Raw genomic sequence first — 19,416 nt, forward strand, 5'->3', positions numbered from 1 at the left:
CACGGTAGAGTCCAAGGGACTTAGCTCCAATCTATGTGTTTCCCTTTCAAAGTCATAGACATTAAAAAAATAAATAAATCCAAGACTAAGAACCCATCATTCATAAGAGAAAGCTGGTGAAGTAATTTATCCTAGAATCAGAAACCACCTGCCCACGAACCTATTTTCTGTTCACTTCCCAACCAGGATTTCAGTGCACTGGCTCCCTGAGCAAAAGCAATGAGTCACCAATGATAGAGTGACAGCATCTCATCAGCTCACAGCGGAACTCTGAGGGGACTGGCCTGTAGGCTTCCGAGCTTCAGCCCAGAGACGTGTGTGCACTTCCTCTGCCCCACCAGCTGGAGTGCTTCCACTCTTTGTATAACTGGGCCCCTTAAAATCAATGGTCATCTAGGCAACTGTTGCTTTAATTCCACTTGCCACAGAGGAGATACAGGGAGCCAGCACTCGATCAACGTGATGCTACTATAATCACCCTTTCCAAAGGGACCGGCAGATAAAATGCCCACATCAGGCAAGGGCTTACTTCAGGTCCTGGAGGCATTTGCTAACACTAACTGGCAGCCCAGTCAGCAAACACACTGAGCCGAAAGATGTAGTGTCTACCTTTTTCTTTGGCATAAATCTCACCTAATCCTCAGGTACATATTGTGCTTCCCAACAAACAGATGGGGAAACTGAGGTGTGTCGGTTAAGCAAATTGCCTGAGCTTGCATGAGAGCTGGTATTTGAGTCCGGGGGTAATCTAGCTCTAAAACCCAGTCTTTCTGTTACACAAAGCTCCCTCTCTTAATCATCCACAGGCTCCTCAAGGATAGAGAAGGGAAGATACTAGTGGAAAAACATTATACTTTTTTGAGGCGAGAAAAATCAACTATATGGTAATTAATCCAATTCTGCTCACTTTACAGGATTATGGAGAAAGTAACTGCCTTCTCAGCACAAACAGTTCTATTCTGTCCCAACGCTCCCACACTGCCCTGCAGATGCAGCCCTGCGGAGAGCCACGCTGTGTGTTTAAAGGCAGGAAAACCAGAAGGCTCTCAGTGAGAGAGGTCATGAAGCAAGAACTCCAGAAATGCTCATTAACCGTTTGAGATCTGTATTACGTGCCTTTTCCTTGCCATGCAAAGTCTGACTTATGTCTTGATCCTAACACTTGTAACTTCCTATCACTTGTACACAAGGAGATAGATATAGAGAGAAACACATGATAAGAGAGGCATCAGCAGGACTACTAGACCAAAATCCACAACTTCAAACTATGGGAAGGAAATGTGCTGTCACAGGGCAGATGTATTGCATTGGAACCTCTGGAAATTGAGGCTGGGATGTTAATTTGCCCCCAATTCCCAGTTGACTATAATGCACCATATTGAATAACAATCACAGCCCTAGAGAGAGATTCAAAGAATCATTCAATCAAAAATTCACCTCTGGAGATCCTGCAGAATTAGGGATATGTACGACCCAGCTGTCTCTTAAAAGTTCATAACTCTCAGCTGAAAATGGTATTTAAGGTGAGGGTTTCAGCCATTTTGGCGAGTTACTCAGTTTTTCTGGGTCTTTCCCACGTATACATGTTATTAAACTTTTGTTTGATTTTATCCCGTTTGAAAAAAGAACGTTCATAAATCTCAGTGAAGTGACGCTTTCCACAGTCTCATCATTTTAAAAATCTGGATTTAGGAAGTGATATTTCACACTTTATTATATTAGGATGAGTGGTCACCAACGCTTGCTAGCAATTAAGGGTCTTTAGGTCTTCTCTCTGAATGAATAAAATGGGAATTAAAGGTTTACAGCCCAAATGCCAGTTAGTCAAACCAAATCACTATGCAGGAATTTACATGGCTGAGAAAACTAAGTTTGATGGAAACGAAATAACATATTTCCACACTAGGGATTTATGCACAAGTACAGTTCTTATACCTCTGAAGAGTTCATCTTTCCAACAAGGTTATTTGTTACTTTTCACATTCTGAGTCCTCCAGATTGCTTCTGAGCTTTGGGCAAACTTTTGTTGTACTTGCTCATCTCACTATGCTTCTGGTAAAGCTAAAAGAAGAAAAGAAACTGCTTTAAGGAAGGATAGTCTGTGGCCCTTCTCGCTGTCACTAAAGGTAAAGCACTGATTTAATTAAAACAAACACGAAGGAGTAGGAAAGTAATAAAGTGGGTTTGTTTGTTCTTTTTGTTTTGCAAGCTTGAGAGGAAAACCACCTTCAAGATTATGTGAACCAGTGTGTGATCTGGGCTTGCTATAACCTCAGCTGTTAAAGGGGCAACAGCCCTATCTCTTCCCTATTTAGCTGCTGAATTTTTTTTTTAAATGGTTTCCATGAAAACTAAGTGGGTTTTTTAGAAGCAGGTAGCTTAATCTCTCAAAACAAAAACAAACAAAAAAAGAAAGCTAAGTTGAAAACATCAAGAAAGAAAAGTGAAAACAAGCAAACATGTTGAGTTCAAAATAAACATTTTCTTTTTAACCGCTTAACTTTTACGGAAGTATGGAATGAGCTTTTTCTGTTTTTCTAAATAACTTTAGGGAAGGTTGCATTTTAGGTCATATGTCCCAAATAAGAACACACACCCATAAGCAGGTCCGATCTATGGTGACGACTAATCTTTTGCAAAGTAGAAAGAAACATAAATTATCTTCATAAAGCTGATGCTTTTGCATTTATTAAAATTAAACTGCAATCTATCTCCCAACATACAAATTACTGTGACAAGTTAAATGATGTTCCCACACTCCAACCTAATTCCATGCCAGTTGTTTTCATGTAACATAAGTTTGATCATATAAACATTTTGTGAGGCCAAGGTGGTGATAATATATTGTGAATCAAACTGATTTTGAAAAACATGCATGACAGGTTCACATTTCCACATTTACTGAACTTTATTAACACATATAAAACATGTTTTATATATGGGCAAGGACATTCAATACTAAATGGCACATTATCCTCTAACAGTTGAACTTTATCAAGAATGAGGTTTTAGAATATAATACACTAATATTTCATGACTATTTGAAGAATTAAATAGCAAACAATTAAAATAACAATTAACGGCAGTTTAAACATACAAAAAGCTCACTGTTTACTATTGACCATAAGCGGAATCATTCCAATACAACTTCTATTTAAAAAAAAAAAAAAAAAAAGGAAAAAAAAAATAGTACCATGTGTGTTCTACAGGCCAAAAAAACGGGTGTCTAGGCAGGGCTGATTAGGTGACTCCTGCCCTAATACTGCAGTTACTTCTCTCAAAGGGCAGTGGGTTTAGGCAGTCACTTCTCAGCACAGTGTAGAGTTATATACAGGGTGATCATATAATTTCTCCTCCAAATTAGGACACTTATGAGAGAGGAGGCACTACATAAGGTGAGGAAATAGGAATAACCAGATCTGTTATGAGCAAACTCAGGATATATATGTCACTCTAGTTAAATACAGTATCAGATGCACTATCATTACCTTTGTGCTTTTGGGGACAGTATAGACCAGTTGAAAATAATTATATTAAATTAAGAAACCCTGAATTTTTCTCCAACTGGACTTTCTGAACTCCACTTTTCCTGTCATCAGAGGTTTTGCTGGAAATATTAGTGATTATTATCTTAACAGGTTAAAATTTATGAACTTCAAAGGCATGGGATATAGCTTATAGACTCAAAAGGCTAGAGATTAGTATTTTTTTCTATTAAAAAGAGATTTTCATTTTAACCAACTATAATAGAATTTGTCTTTTAATTTCTAAGATGTATCCTGAACACACTATATAGAAAATGTATTTTTACCTTAAATGCAGTTTACTTCATAAAAACATAAAAATGGATTTTTCTGGCCATAACTAGCTTATTCAAATATAATAGAAATAATGTAATATATTTTTTGTATTAACTTCCGAGCTCCAGTTCACACTCATTCAAAAATTGTTTATAGATACCCTAACAAGGATTTTGATTTTCAATCTTTAAGGCAGGGTGCAAAGGCAATTAAGTATCTCCAAAACACAACAGCAGCTATTCTGTCCAAGCTCACAGGAAATGAAGGGAAGTATGTAGGATCTGATAAATCCAGAAGAGAATGTTGTTTTTTAAAATAATATTCTGATTCTCCTGATTGGATGATGAGATTTAAGACTACCAATGAATTGTACCAATTAAAGAGGATCAGGTAACATCACACTTGAATCTTACAGATTTGGGGGGAAAAAAATCAAAACAAAAAGTGAAGTTTTGACATTGGGTCAACATCCACATGCAGAAACTAAGTATTAACGCCACAGAAACAAAAATAAAAGTTTAATAAATTGATGTATGATAGATGATCTAGATATTTTAACTTACTATGTATCATAGCTTAATTTCATTAAAAACTATTACAAAGAACAAAGTACAGGTCTACAGGAAAATTAATGTGCAATAAAGAGACCTAGCACGAGTTCACATTTCTTCTAAGTAAATTTTAACTTTAATTAATTTCCAAATCAGGCAACTAAATCAAACATTTTGTTTCTTTACCCCAGGCTATTGTTTTACTTCAATGGGTGTAACACAGGTACTTTAACAAACAATAAAAATTCTAGCAGGGGAGGAGAATAAATGAGGGAAAACAAGAAAATAGGAGGCTCAATTAGCAAAACAAAACATGTTTTATTTATCAAAGACAATGAAATAAATCAGAAAATACAGAGAAATACAAAAAAAGTTATAAAGCGTAATAAATTTTATTTTTTCAGAAATGGAAAAATGACCCTGAATAGTTTTAGATGTATCTTTTAGTAGTCAGTGTCTAATAATAAACAAGCAATATATTTTATATGTTCTATATAGCTGTATCAACTGATTTTTAAGTTTAAAAGATAATTCCCATCATTTTTAATGTTGCATTTCAAAAGCAAAGATATAACTGAAGAGAAAACAGATGAGACATAAAATGATTTGTAAAATGTAGTAGCTTATGAATGTAAAATAGATTCCAGTTGTAATAATATTCACACACACTCTCGCAACACACTCACACCCCTATATTCCACAGACACATTTCCATAACTTGAAAACAGATATTTCACATATCTCAATTCAGGAAATGATTTTTACAAGTTAATCCTACAATCAGAAAGCAAGAAGCTATTAAAAGCACAAGTTTTTATTTGCTAAATTAAACTAAACATCTAAAGGAAAAAATATTACAATGATATTTAAAGATACTTTTTATTGGCTTTTTAAAAGACAAAATGCAAATGAGAGTATCTTATTCAGAAAATTAATTTTCAAAAATGTCTTAAATGAAATAAATATACTATCTAATACAATCTCTTCCTGCAAGAATCTCTAAGATGAACAATGCTAAAAACCAAACTTCTCATTTGAGAAACCCTAAAACTGTCAAGTCCCTTTAAAAAAAAAAAAAAAAAAAAAAGATTTTCTTATAAAGGACATGTGGCATACCCACATTTTCTTAAAATTTGTCCTAAAACTATCTTTAACACCCAAATTTTCTATATATATTAAGTTCACTTAATTTAAAATGAATGAAGAGATATCTATCTAGACACAATTTCTGAGAAAAAGATGCAGAAAGTAATTTATGCATGGTTATTTACAGAAAGTTTTGCTAAATAATGATGTAAATATTGGTTCAACAATCTGACAAAGCCTAATAATCAGCACTGCAGGTTTCAAAAAACTTTATGTATAACAAAGGATGTTTCAAGTGTAGAGTTACTAGATAAATCTAAGAGCCAGAAACTAAAGTATTTGACATGGTTAATAGTTTCATTTTTATTATGTTAAATGTCAGGTCAGAAGTCAATGGCATTTACACGCTGGAAGATTGTTTATCATTCAACTCTTTCAATTATATCAAACACTGATTAATCAAATGTGACTGCACTTTACTGCTACCACTTTATGGTTTCTTTCAAGTATACCCAAATCTTTTAAATGGGCACATGTGCAACTGTGCAAAACAAATGAAATATAAATATTTAAGAGAATGAACAGAAATGGCTTTTAAGCATAAACCACTCTGCCATTCAGTTATGAAGCTCTATCTTTTCCTCACTAATTTGTCTTCTGCTTTTAGTAGTCTTCTATCTTATTAAAGTTGCAGGCTTACAGACGATCTGGAAATTTCACACTGATACAAGAAAGGAATGTCTGGTCGATGCAGTCTAGGGACAAAAAGAATTAGCCTTAAAATGTATTAAGTTGCAATTATCTAAACGACAGCATAATGAAAACTGATCTTATAAGCAGTATTACATCAAGTATATAATATCCTTTTGGTAAGAATGACATAAGGTAGCATATATCAAAATATATTCTAAAGTTTAGGCTTCTAACCATCTAGAAAATATTTACATTAGAGTTTAAACTCTTGAAAATGCAAACAAGGTAATCACACTGAATATTCACAGAATATCACTTAAGTTAGTAAAATTACTTTGCCTTTTATCTTACAGGTAATACGGACAAACTCTTAAGGTCACTGCTTGTAAAGACATTTTACCAGTTAAAGAGAAAATGTGACATCTTCTAGGGGGAGGAAGAAACCTTAGTGGAACATTTAAAGTGATATTTAAATATAATCCAGAAATGCAATTGTAATCATTGTTCTCTTCAGCAGAAATAAGTAAATCATGTCAGCTTATGTAAAACTCATATAAGCATAAAATTTAAGCAACCAAATCACAAACCATACAATTTATTTATACTTAAGTCATAGCAACTTGAAGCATTTTGTACTTAAAGATACATCCAGAAGTTAAGTGTTTTAGTAGACATTTTGCTTATGCGGTTCAACTACTTTAAAAGTTCAAATCAATGAAGTGTATGGTACTTGCTTTAAAAGTATCAATAGTATAGCGAGTAGAGATATGAGGTCTCTTCATGTGAAGATCTACTAGCTGCACAATAAATAAATGCCTTTACTATAGACACAGCCTCCAGAAACTCACTGGATAACCAGTAAGACAACCTCTGCTCATTTCTTTATATTCCCATTTATTCAAGTTGCAGCCTTGGTTGTTGATACAAACTGGCACACATTAAGAAAATAGTAACAAAGCTCCTATTTTCTTCACACAACTTTTATTCATTGATCCAGTTTGTTAAGATCAGTGCATGGCAAGTTGCTTTTCAATCAGATTTGTTTTTTTGTTTGTTTTATCCACCAGATATCTATGTGAATTTCACACTGTTTTATGCAAAATGCCCATTCTCTCTGTGTAAGTGCTTTGTCATATTTTGTTTTTCAAGCTTTCAAATGCTGTGCTGGTGGTTACTTCGTATACATCCTGTGGTCAAGCTTTAAAAAGAAATTTAAAAGTCTGATTTAAAGTTTCAGTTTACTCATAATACATTTTTAAAAATTAAAATGTATGAAATTCAATTTTTAAAATGGAAGTTATCTTAAAAGTTCACAACTTCTTAAATTTCAGTAAGTGACTGTTAACAGTATAAAAATCTATTAAATATGCTGAATTTGAGTAAACAACATGAGTACACATTAAGCATTTAATATGCATCTGGTGAATTTGAATACAAAAGGAATAAACAATTAACATATTAATATTTCTTACCTCTATAATAAGAAGAAATATCTTGTTCTATGAGCAGCTGCCATGCTTTCAGACATGTTTCTGACTTTTAGATAATTAACAAATCCTCTGAAGAAAAGAAGCAGGCCTGAGAAGGTTGAAATAATACAGATATGTTATGTTCTTACACAGAAAGGGGACACAATACATTTTAGATAGACAATTATAAACAAGATCCTCTTGGTCTAAGGAATTTAACGTGTAGGATTACAGTCATTCCATAATATATTTTACATTATAATGACAAATCTATTGTAAGGAAATATAATAAAATTTAACTGCCACCCCCAAATTCTTTCAATTTGTTACACCTAGATGTATCTAAAGTAAAGTAAATCCAGCCACGAAAATCCAAAATTACACAAAAATACACACTTACTAAATTATTTCTTAAAAAGCAAAGCTACCTAATGCATTTAAACTGATTCAACCCATAGAAGTCCCATTTTATACCAAATTTTTTAATTACTATAACTACTAAGCAAACTAAGACATATTTACTGATATAAAGTATTCAAGAGAGAACATATGCATGTAATTGCTAACAATTGTGGGATAAAACCAATAACAAGCCTGTCTAGCAAGATCAGGTGCCTGTCATCTGCAAGATTTGTATTTAGAGATATGTGCATTATGTAAATAATTTACTTATTAGTTATTATCTTCAAGTAATAAAAGACTAATTCATAATAAAAATTAAGTTGAGAAAAATCAAGAAAGAAGACTTTGAAAGCAGCCACTAGTGATTTCTTAAATGATTTGAGATGTATCTTCTATCTATCTCAGTGTTCTCCTCTGTAAAATAGTATTTTTAAATAATAATCATTTACATTAATAATCATTTATAATAATCACAGGTATCTTTAGTAATCAATTAAACAAAGCCTGTGAAATGCTTCAAAGTTTCAGGTGAAAAATATTAGCTAAGTATAAAGAGCATTACCATTATTAGTAGAGCTAAGTCTTTGATATACTTAAGCATACAATTCTAAGGGCAACATTTATTGACTCCAGTAAATTTTTAACTAGGTAATGGTGGGCGGGAGGGCAGGGACCAAAAGATATGTACGCATGCAACTTTCCTCACCAGGAGGAAGAGTCTGTCAATTTAAAATGTAAAGTCTCAACTGAAATTTGTAACCCAATTCTAAGACAATAATCGAAGCACTAAAATAAGAAGCATGGTTATAATAAATTAGAGAGGAAAGATAGAAGAGATATACAAATAATGACTTAAACAAGTGGTATAAGTTTCACCTAAATCTGATCCCATCTGCTTCCTATATCCTCTTTCCACTTGTGACCCCCACTCTGAATTCTCCCCTCATGCCCTTCCAGATGCTGTTCAAAGATAATGATATTGTGATCCAAACGTAAAAGTACTACTGAAAAATGTACACCAAAATTATTTGTGAAATCCTTTCTTTTGTCTATGAAGCTGCTGATTCTAAGACATATTTTGTTCTGCTCAGGCATTTTCCAAAATAAGCCAATTCACATCTAGAAACCGATCACTCAGCAGCTATTGTTTCTCAGCATTCTATGATGTGCTCAACACTCTTCTGAGTATTATGTGAGAGGAACATTCTGATCATGAATTAAGTTTTCACATTCCCCTAAATGCTAGATTATGGCTCTGATATGGAACTGGGGCTGCCCTCTGCATTCTACTCTGTCTCACAGTTGCCTTCCGAAGGCTCCTCAATCCGCTAATAATATTTATAAGCAAGTATCTCATTCAATATGCTTAAATACCTAAAAGACTTTATCAATTTTTTCACTTTTAAGGAAGAAACTCAATAATGAGCACAGAATCAGTCAGAAAACAATTACCAATACAAAAAACTGGCTAAACTTTTGTACAAGTCTGCCTCCCCAACAAAATCACAACATTAGAATAATTTCATTATAATTATTAGAGAAACAATCTAGGATTTTTAGTGACCTTAACCGACCACTAAGATTTTGTTTCCCCAAAGATCCAAAAGATGCAACAGCAGGACTAAATATAAACTCAAGGAGAACACTGCCACCTACTGAAATGCTATTTTCTGGTATAATTATGTTACTAGAGAAATGTGGGCTCTTAAACCTAAAAAGAAACAAAATGTATTCTTCATGTCGGTAAATAAATTTGAAATGTGGATTAAAGGTATCATGTGATTTTAAGATTAACTTAATTATCATATATCTAAAGAGGAAAACACAAGGGATTGTAAATCGGAAATCCATAAAATTCATCAATATTAATAAAAGACATGCCTTGTAAGAAGAAAACTCAACAGAAGTACTGTGATCATTAGGCATGAAGCCTTTCCTTATGCTTGACTGATTAATGATTAATGCAGGGTACACTTCCAAAGTGTAAAGAATGTTTCAATGATCCAAAAATAAAAGAATGGACAGAATATCCAACTATCCTCCTCTCAACACTTCCTACGATCATGAAAAGAAAATTATGCATGTATATTTTCCAAAATAAATGCTGAAGGTAACTATTTTTTAATCATTTTAGGATTTTCAACTTTTGTAGGATTGACTTATCATTCAACCACTGATTCTTTAAACTGACAGGCTCTGAATTTTAAATCAGAAATCCAGAATGCTACATAGAATTATCTGAATAGCCAAGATGATATAAGTGTTTGGATATGAGAATTTTACAACAGAAAACCTTTTTTCCACATAAATTATAAAACAGTATATTTACATCTCACATTCTTAGGAAACATCAAAGTTAAACTAAATGCAAATTAGTCATACTGAAATGCATTAAAAATAAACTTACCAAGTACAAGAAATATCCACCAAAGCCAATACTGTCCATTGAAATATCCAGTAAAATAATCAGAAAACTGTGGAGTGAACATAAATATATTAACCGTATTTGTGTACCTAAATTTGAAAATCATAAGTCTTAGTTTCAGAATGATTTACCTCAAATAATCTTTAGCACTTAAAACAGCACAAAAAGAAAAACAGAAAAGAAAAAAATACTTAATGACATACACATATAATTATTTGAGAAAAAATAACAGCAAACACACTTATGCAAAATCTTTTAGAAACAAAAAATAGTTTCAAACTGCTTGTAAAGAAGAAAGATAAGTGCTATATATCTGAATCCAACATTTTCTCATTAAGGAGTTCACATGTCAGTTCTTTTTTCATAATCTCTCAAAGCCACAACTACCGTCCCAAACACACTACAGCAACCTGCTGCTTTAGATATTAACACCAAAAGCCACATTAGTTTAATCTTATCAGATGGGGATGTTCTGCTGACCTCTAAAAAGAAGAGCTTTTGACCTTCTATACACCCCCTACTGTTAATCACTGCCAAGAATACTAGGCACATAAAGACCCCCAACTCATTAGAGTCTTTTTATTTTCAAACTAGATGCTCCAGCATTCATTTCCCAACAGTGAGCTGAGAACAGCGAAATGAACCTTGAAGCGGCATTTCAACAGTTCCTATTAGTGGCCGTGGTAGACAGTTTATATTCTCTGTGAAGTGAGGATATGAACAGGCAGACGGAAGGCAGGGTTTGATGATATTGGACACAGGTATCTTTTCCTTGATTAGACTAGGGACATGATGATTTATTATCTTCGAAAAGTTTTCTTTTTAAATCAGTCTAATATTCCTGCTTATTTAATCTACTCTGTTTCCATTGGTCTCTGAACCGAATCTGATTTAACTAAAAATGAGTTTGTTAAATGCAGATTTGTCCTCAGATGTATCTATCTCCAACTTTATAGGTTATTATTTCCAACTATTCATTGGTAATTTCCATAAAAGCTTAAAAATCTTATAGGTGTGGTTATAACAAAAACGCTTACAAATTGTAATGTTACTAGTGAGGAAGTATATCCACTAAAGGTTATCTAAATCTGTTTTTAAAAGCTTTTAAATTATTCTCACAGGAAGTATTTACAATATATGAACCATGATCTAAGTTCTCAGCTTAGAGTTTTAGAAATTACAAAGATTAGAGATTTCAGAGTACCATCATAGATGCAAATCCCACATACTCCTACACCTTTAAAATATGTACAATAAAGGGAGAACAAAAAAATTGTGGGAATATAGCTTGTAAAGTAGGAAAGCACTACACTACTTTTTAATCAAATGATTAATAATTAGAAATAAAAGGTTTTCATACAGGTTTTAGAGATTATAAGAACAAAAGGAATAAAGAACCTAAGCAATACATTTTTAACTTTCTAATTTTTAAATACATTTAAAAATATATATTTCTAATATTTAAAATATATTTAATATATAATATTACCCAACAAGAGGCAACCAGAAAAGAACAATGTCATTCTTCACCAAAAATACAAACCTGCAGCTATTCTTTATTTATTCCCAAGTGAAGAATAGAATTACCTTCACTTTGAAGTCAAAGAGAAAAACTCACCATGTAAAAAGGATAAACTAATAAGCTTTTGGGCTCATTACTAAGTTGTCAAGTGTTTCAAAATACTAAAAGTCATAGGGCTGAGCCAAGCTGTGTTTTTGGTTTTTTTAAAATAACTAAATAACTCATGTTGACTGGTCAACCGCAGGCTGCAGAAATCAAATTTTGGAAAATAAATTAACCAACAATAAGAATTTATCTGATTTAAATTTGAAAAAAAAGAATTCATCTGATTTTATTTTATTAATATGACACCAGTATTTTATTGTTTACATCCTGTCTACTTTCTAAAAGACTTGTCAGTTTTTAATAAAATATATATGCCTTTTAAAACAAATAATAGAAACATCAAAAGCCTTAAAAATAATATCAGAATCTGGGCTAAAGATATTTACACTAAATATGAGGTTCGCAGCAGCTCAGAAACAAAAAGAAAAGCAGCAGTTAATTTATAAATTGCTTATTATCTAATAAAAGGAAACACAAGGCTTTCAGGAGAAAACCTTTCTCTCAGCATCGAACTACAAGGGAAACTTATTGCCTTAAGCATTATAATAAAAGTCAAAGTACAGTGTTACAGAGGCAGTAGAGAATTAGGAGAACAGGCACTGAACTGAAATCAAGCTAGATTCAAATCCACATACAAACTGTGGGACACTGAGCAAGTTATTAGACTTTTTATTCTTAGTTTCATCATCAATAAAATGGCTGGCTTGTCTCCAGCATCACTGATACAGACAGGGTTAAAGAATTTAGTGCCTGTAATGAATTATGCCTGGAACATAGTAAGTACTCACTGAATGGTGGCTACTGTTATTTTATAACAAAAGATTTTTTTTTTTTGGTACGCGGGCCTCTCACTGTTGTGGCCTCTCCCACTGCGGAGCACAGGCTCCAGACGCGCAGGCTCAGCGGCCATGGCTCATGAGCCCAGCCGCTCCGCGGCATGTGGGATCCTCCCGGACCGGGGCACGAACCCGTGTCCCCTGCATTGGCAGGCGGACTCTCAACCACTGCGCCACCAGGGAAGCCCCATAACAAAAGATTTTTTTTAATCCTTCTCTTATATCAATTCTCAACATACACTACAGGTATAATATTAACCTTAACTCAGTAAAGGTATTTTAAAAGGAAACTCAACAGTCCCAGTGATTAAACTTGACGCTCTTATATACCTTACAAAACATTGAGAAACTCCAGTCTTTGAATTTAAGGTCCCCATCTTATCACACTGACTGGAATTGATTACTAGACAATCTAACCCCTTCTCAACCTGGGATTCTAAGAGAGAATTAGGCCCTGATATCCTAGAGGCAAAGGTTGCATATAATGCACTAATTTCTTTTTTATGAATGTAGAATGATACTAGCAATTCAATAACTTTAGGAGAATTGAGAAAATCAAATCATTTTCTGTGTTCTGTGACTTAGACAAGAAATCTCATTTGAATAATTGTAATTAATTTTATTACTAACATAACCAAGGTTGGACATTACCTAGTTCCAACTCTTTCGAGATTTTCTAGTAATAACTTCTGCAAAGGCAGGGGCTGTCTCTTTATCTCTGCATGCCCCATAATACCTACCAGATTTATGCTAATGGTGGGAACCCACTCTACATTTTTTAAATGAAATTGAAACAAGTAATTGCCAGGGGGGCAGTTCTTACAATGGCTCAGGTTTTAATCACCTTAGAAGAAGCCAGTCCACAGGTCCCACCAAGAATCAACTGTTTAATAACCAAATCCTATAATCTAGTCTGAACAGAGACAGGGTATGAGAAGATTACTGAAACCCTGGGAAGTAATAAAATAAGTTTAAAAATAATGAAGAAACACATAAAATTCAAAGTTTTAATATTTTTATAATGGGTAATTTTTTAAATCTATTTGACAATGTAGGTGCATAACTGAAGTGTGTGAAGCACTTAATAAAAGCCGACATATTAGTATATGATTCTACTGAAAATTTCAGGAGGACTTGACTCATTCAACTAGAAATCAATGTTTAAATATATATGATTTGTAGAAAGTATATATTTTATTAGTTGTATATAGCATTTAAATGTGTGGGTAACTTTTAAGAAGAGTTATTAATTAACAAAGCCACTTTCCTAGCCTTACCTAAAGAAATCAGGAGAAAAGCTTTGTAAAAAGGAGCCAAAAGGGGCCTTCAAGAGGCAAAGGAAAAGAGCTGGGGGAAGATTATGTTAACAATAATACTGCCTGTACAACGGGTACAAAAGATTATTCGGGGGCTAGAAAAGCTGTTGAGATAGGAGAAAGAAAAGGACTTCTTGTTATCTCCCTACACACTACCTCGTAAATGATACGAGATAGACAGAGGGTGATTTCCAGGAACAACAGGAAAATGAGAAGAAAGGCTTAGAAGGAATGTAAAGGAAAAAAAGATGAGTTCTCATAACCACCTCAAAGGCCTGTACTGTACTTCTTTAGCTCTTAATGTTACCAAAAAAGAAAAAATAAAAATAAAAAAGAAACAGTGAGAAGATATTTAAGTCCATGATAATTTCACTAACCAATGGAAATTTTTATGTTTTAAAACTGATTTTAGGCAGACCTACACTATATCACAATAGTGGCAGCCACGATTTACTGAGCACATATACTTGTGCAGCAACTGAGCAAGGTACTCTCAATATGTCATGTTCATGCCTCACAAAAATACTGAATGGCAGCTATTATCAGCTTACCATGAAGAAACTAATGCTCAGAACAATTTAAAAACTTAAAGTTAGAACACTGATATACAAAAAGATGAGATTCAAACTCAGATTTATCTGATTTCAAAGTCCTTTCCACTTACTGAGGCTTCCCTGGTGGCGCAGTGGTTAAGAATCCGCCTGCCAATGCAGGGGACACGGGTTCGAGCCCTGGTCCGGGATGATCCCACATGCCGCAGAGCAACTAAGCCCGTGTGCCACAACTACTGAGCCTGCGCTCTAGAGCCAGCGAGCCACAACTACTGAGCCCACGCACCTAAAGCCCATGCTCTGCAACAAGAGAAGCCACCGCAAGGAGAAGCCCACTCACCGCAACAAAAAGTAGCCCCCGCTCACCACAACTAGAGAAAGCCCTCAGGCAGCAACAGAGACCCAACGCAGCCAAAAATAAATTAATTAATTAAAAACAAACAAACAAAAATTTCTTTCCACATACTAACAAGCTCTCATATAATACAGTCATAAAATGTCCACACCACAGAGATCACTATGATAGTTAAGGATAGAAGTTAAGAATAAGTCTCAAAATAATTGAGCTCATATACACAAAATGAACATTTGTGAACCACATAGGAAATTTTATGTATTTTAATTTTAGAGACAAAAGTGATAGAGGCTATCAAGACACTCACCCTGACAATAAGGATCCATTTGATCAATGAAAGGCCAAATCCACAGATGGCACCATACCTTCCAGCTATGGTATTGGTGATACAGAAGGATAAACAAAATCCAAGCCAGTTGAAAATAAATGCCACTGAAAGCAAGAGAAATAATTCTTTTAAAGACCACACTTTGGAAACAAATTAACAGAGACATAATATAAACATCAATAATACTTCATAACTCAATGGAAACAGCAGTTCTTTCTCTTAATTCTGTACTAATTAAGTCTTGTTTATAGACTATAGTTTACCTTTTGCAAATGTATTAGTTATTTACTATACATTAACAAGTGGGTAAGCTTGGTTTCTTGTCAGTTTGGTCAACAAGAATCAATACCTTACAGCTTATCACCAAAAGGTGAAACTGCATTTTTTTTTCTTTTATACATACATTTGTTATTGAAGCTGCATTTTTAAACCAGTTAAAAATTAGGTCACAATGTAGCTCCCATGTGATCCTACCCAAAAAGTCTAGTCTAAGCCATCATCAGCCAGCCAAATTAAAAAGCAATATTAAAGATGAGCCGAATAAATTATAAACTATTGTTCCCAGAGCAGATACTGTTCATTGCCTTCTCTTCTTACCTAACAAAACCTGTTGTTCCCCTTCCCAGGAACCCACCGACCTCTAGAGCCTGTATTTTTAGGAAAGGCTGGACCCCATACTTAGCCCCCAAAGGTGAGTCCTGTCTGGGAAAATCACAGAAGGCCCAAATCCCTTGCCAGTGAATTTTTTTTAATAGGACTTCTGAAAAAATTCTTAAAAACACAGCAAGGAGAAGGAAGATGGAATATAGGTAAAACAACAGTGGTTTTGAATTGATCATTGTTGAAGCTGGGAGATGGATACACAGATGTTTATTACACTCTTGTCTAGTTTGAGAATTTCTACAATGAAAGTTTTTTAAAAAGAATAGAAGAAAAGGCCCTTCTTCCACTGGGTATCACGTTTAACTGTAATGCCTGGAACTGCTGCAGGGAGCTTGCTATCAGCCTGAGGATTAAACCATCACTCCAAATAGTGGGGGGGTGAAGAAAACCGAAGTAAAGCAAAGCAGAGCCACAGCACTGATATGGTCTGTGCCTGAGGTCTGCTCATCCAGGGACTTCTTGTTTTGTGAGATAATCTCCTAACTATTTAAAACAGTTGAGTAAGGGTTTTCTATTTCTCATAGCAGAAACCATTCTGACATAGGTCCTTGAGATATAATCAGAGTACCTTATTTACATCCAAGACAGCAACATCATCAAAATAATAATAGTAATAATAATAAAACTAAAGATCAGTTTGAACCTAAATCTTGTTCAGTGCCCAGCCTCTTACCCTAAATATCTCCAAACCAAGCCTCAGGGAGAATAAAGTAAATTACCTAGAGAAATTCTAGTTTTTCAGAATTCTAAAGACAAAGAGGAAACATTTTAGGATAAGTTTAAATGAAATGGCTATTTCTTCGAAGTAATGCCCCTACTCCTGTTAATTTCTTCCTTCCTAATACTTTCTAGCCGCAGCTTTTTTGATCATTTATGGGAAACTGTACTATATGGTGTGATAGTCAGAAAAATCAATTTTGAAATAAGAGACTCGTGTTTGAGTCACATCGTACTCACTCACTAGATATATGACCTTGGACTCACTGCTGACTTCTGTTGAGCCACAGTCCTCTGATCTTTAAGTACCTACTTCACAAGATTGATAAGAGGATTAAGTGAGAAAGTAAAGAGCTTAAGCATAGTACAGAAGCTGGCACACGGTGACGGCTAAAAAAATGCTAGCCATCATCACTACCCATACAAAATGATCTCTTCACATTACAGACTAGGTCCCATCTTTCCTGCAAAACAATTTCAAGAGACACTACTATAAATAAAGCTTGTTTACTCTCTACCGTACTGTACAACAGAGATAGGATATTTCCATCATTATAGAATAATCTATTGCACATAGCCACTCTGTATCAAACTGGCTAATATTTGTGTTAGGTTAGGGAAAGCACATAACAAAAAATAATTTTATATCTATTTAAACTAAAGAATTTATATTACCAAACAGCAGTAGAGATTCCCAACTGGTTGCTACCTATGTGTTAATGACAGGCTGAGATATGTCTCTCCTCAGCCGTTAGGGCAGGCAGGTGAGGTCTGGGGCAGAGGACAGACTGCCACCAGTCCTGAGCACCTTACTCTTTTATCTCAGTGTGCTATAAACATTCTATCATTTTGCAAGCATGTCGTGTTTATGAAACATAGGAGGCACTGATGGAGAAAACCCAAAACAGCAAAACATTCCAAAAGTGTATTTTCACCTGAGTATGTGTATGTTTAGCTTTGGGGAAAAGATAATTTAAACACTGTCCAATTTCTTCAAAATCAGATTTACCGATATCTATTATATGTATCATTGTAGCCAAAAGAGAAATAAGATTCAAAAGAACAAAAAAGTAGTTAATGAGCCACCATGTTTTCTTTATGCTCTCCGCCAGCAGTATGAATTCCTATAAATTGTGCTCATGTGATATAATTTGTTATAGACTGAACTCTGTCCCCTCAAAATTCATAGATTAAAGCCCTGACCTCCAGTGTGACTGTATTTAGAGATAGTGCCTTTAGGGAGGTGGCTAAAATTAAATAAGGTTATAAGGGTGAAGCCCTAATACAATAGGATTGGTGTCCTTATAGGAAGAGGAATAGACACGAGAAAGCTCTCTCTCTCTGCACACATGTAGAGAAGAGGTCATGTGAGGACACCACAAGAAGACAGCCAACTGCAGGCCCAAAGAGAACCCTCACCAGAAACCAAATTTTCTGGCACCTTCATCTTGGACTTCTACCCTCCAGAACTGTGAGAAAATAAATTTTCATTGTTTAAGCCACCCAGACTGTGGTTTTTCGTTATGGCAGCCTGAATAGACAAATGCATAACTTAATCATCTTTAATTGGTTTAAGCACTAGGAAAACAGAGAAGTTGTGACTACTGAAGTATAAATAGATTCACTTTTTATGCCCCTTGGCCTACAAAATAGAAGTAAAGCTGAAGAGGTCTTTACAGTACAGAAAGAGCAAAGCATTCAATTCTGGATCCTCTAGGACATGTCTGTCTCAGTTGTCAAAAAAGAGAATTTAATAAATTGTACACTAAACCTTAAGTATGTAAAATCCATAAAAGAAATAATGTGTAGTAGAGGCAGGTGAACATATACATGCCTAAGAAAGAAGACAAGAACAGAAGGACAAGTTAAGACTGAGAACAGGTAGGCTCCACACAAAGTCACAAGCCAAGTAAGAAGCATAGCTGGGACTGGAGCATCCACGTCTTTTATGCCTATATCCAGTGATCTTTTCATTATATACACCTCCCACCTACCCAAAGAGGTTAGCAGAATAATCTAGAAGGCAATATTGTACACTGTAGTTTATCCACTAACTAGTAAGGCTACACTTTAAAATTTTCAATAGCCACAAGATACTTATAAATAATAAAGGGGAAAAGAGTAACTTCATAGTGAAGAAAGCTGGCGGACACTACCTTAACCTGACGAGAGTTAACATCACTAGTAATTAAGACATATCTAGATCATTGCTTCTGATTTGATGTACTGAAAAGAACACATCATTTCTGTGGTATTCTTGAGGGGGAAAAAAGAAAAAAAAAAGGAAAGAAACGCAAAACCTGAATCTAATCATGAGGAAACATGAGCTAAATCCAAACTGAAAGACATGCTGCAAAATAACTGACCAGTATTCTTCAGAAGAATCAAAGTTGTTATGAAACAAAGAAAGACTAAGAAACTGGTCCAGGTTGAGGCAGACTAAGGAAACACAGAAACTAATATAATGTGTAATCCTGAAATAGATCCTAGATCAAGAAAAGGACATCAGTGGGACAACTGGCAAAATGTGAATAAGGTCTACAAACTAGTTAGTAGTATTTTGTAATGTTAATTTCCTAATGTTGATCATTGGACTG

At 34.4% G+C, this 19,416-nt stretch overlaps 1 protein-coding gene across 1 annotated transcript in view; it reads right to left on the reverse strand.

The window, feature by feature from the left end:
- Positions 1-1,696: 1,696 nt before the first annotated feature.
- Positions 1,697-19,416, reverse strand: part of NDFIP2 (Nedd4 family interacting protein 2) — a 65,066-nt gene continuing 47,346 nt past the window's right edge. The window contains 4 exon segments of the mRNA XM_067713094.1: positions 1,697-2,061; positions 7,603-7,708; positions 10,409-10,475; positions 15,419-15,543. Of these exon segments, the coding sequence (XP_067569195.1) occupies positions 7,605-7,708; positions 10,409-10,475; positions 15,419-15,543 (296 nt within the window). The 3' untranslated portion in view covers positions 1,697-2,061; positions 7,603-7,604.

This window comes from Pseudorca crassidens, chromosome 18 (assembly GCF_039906515.1).
Source record: "Pseudorca crassidens isolate mPseCra1 chromosome 18, mPseCra1.hap1, whole genome shotgun sequence".
In the NCBI taxonomy this organism is placed as follows: Eukaryota; Metazoa; Chordata; class Mammalia; order Artiodactyla; family Delphinidae; genus Pseudorca; species Pseudorca crassidens.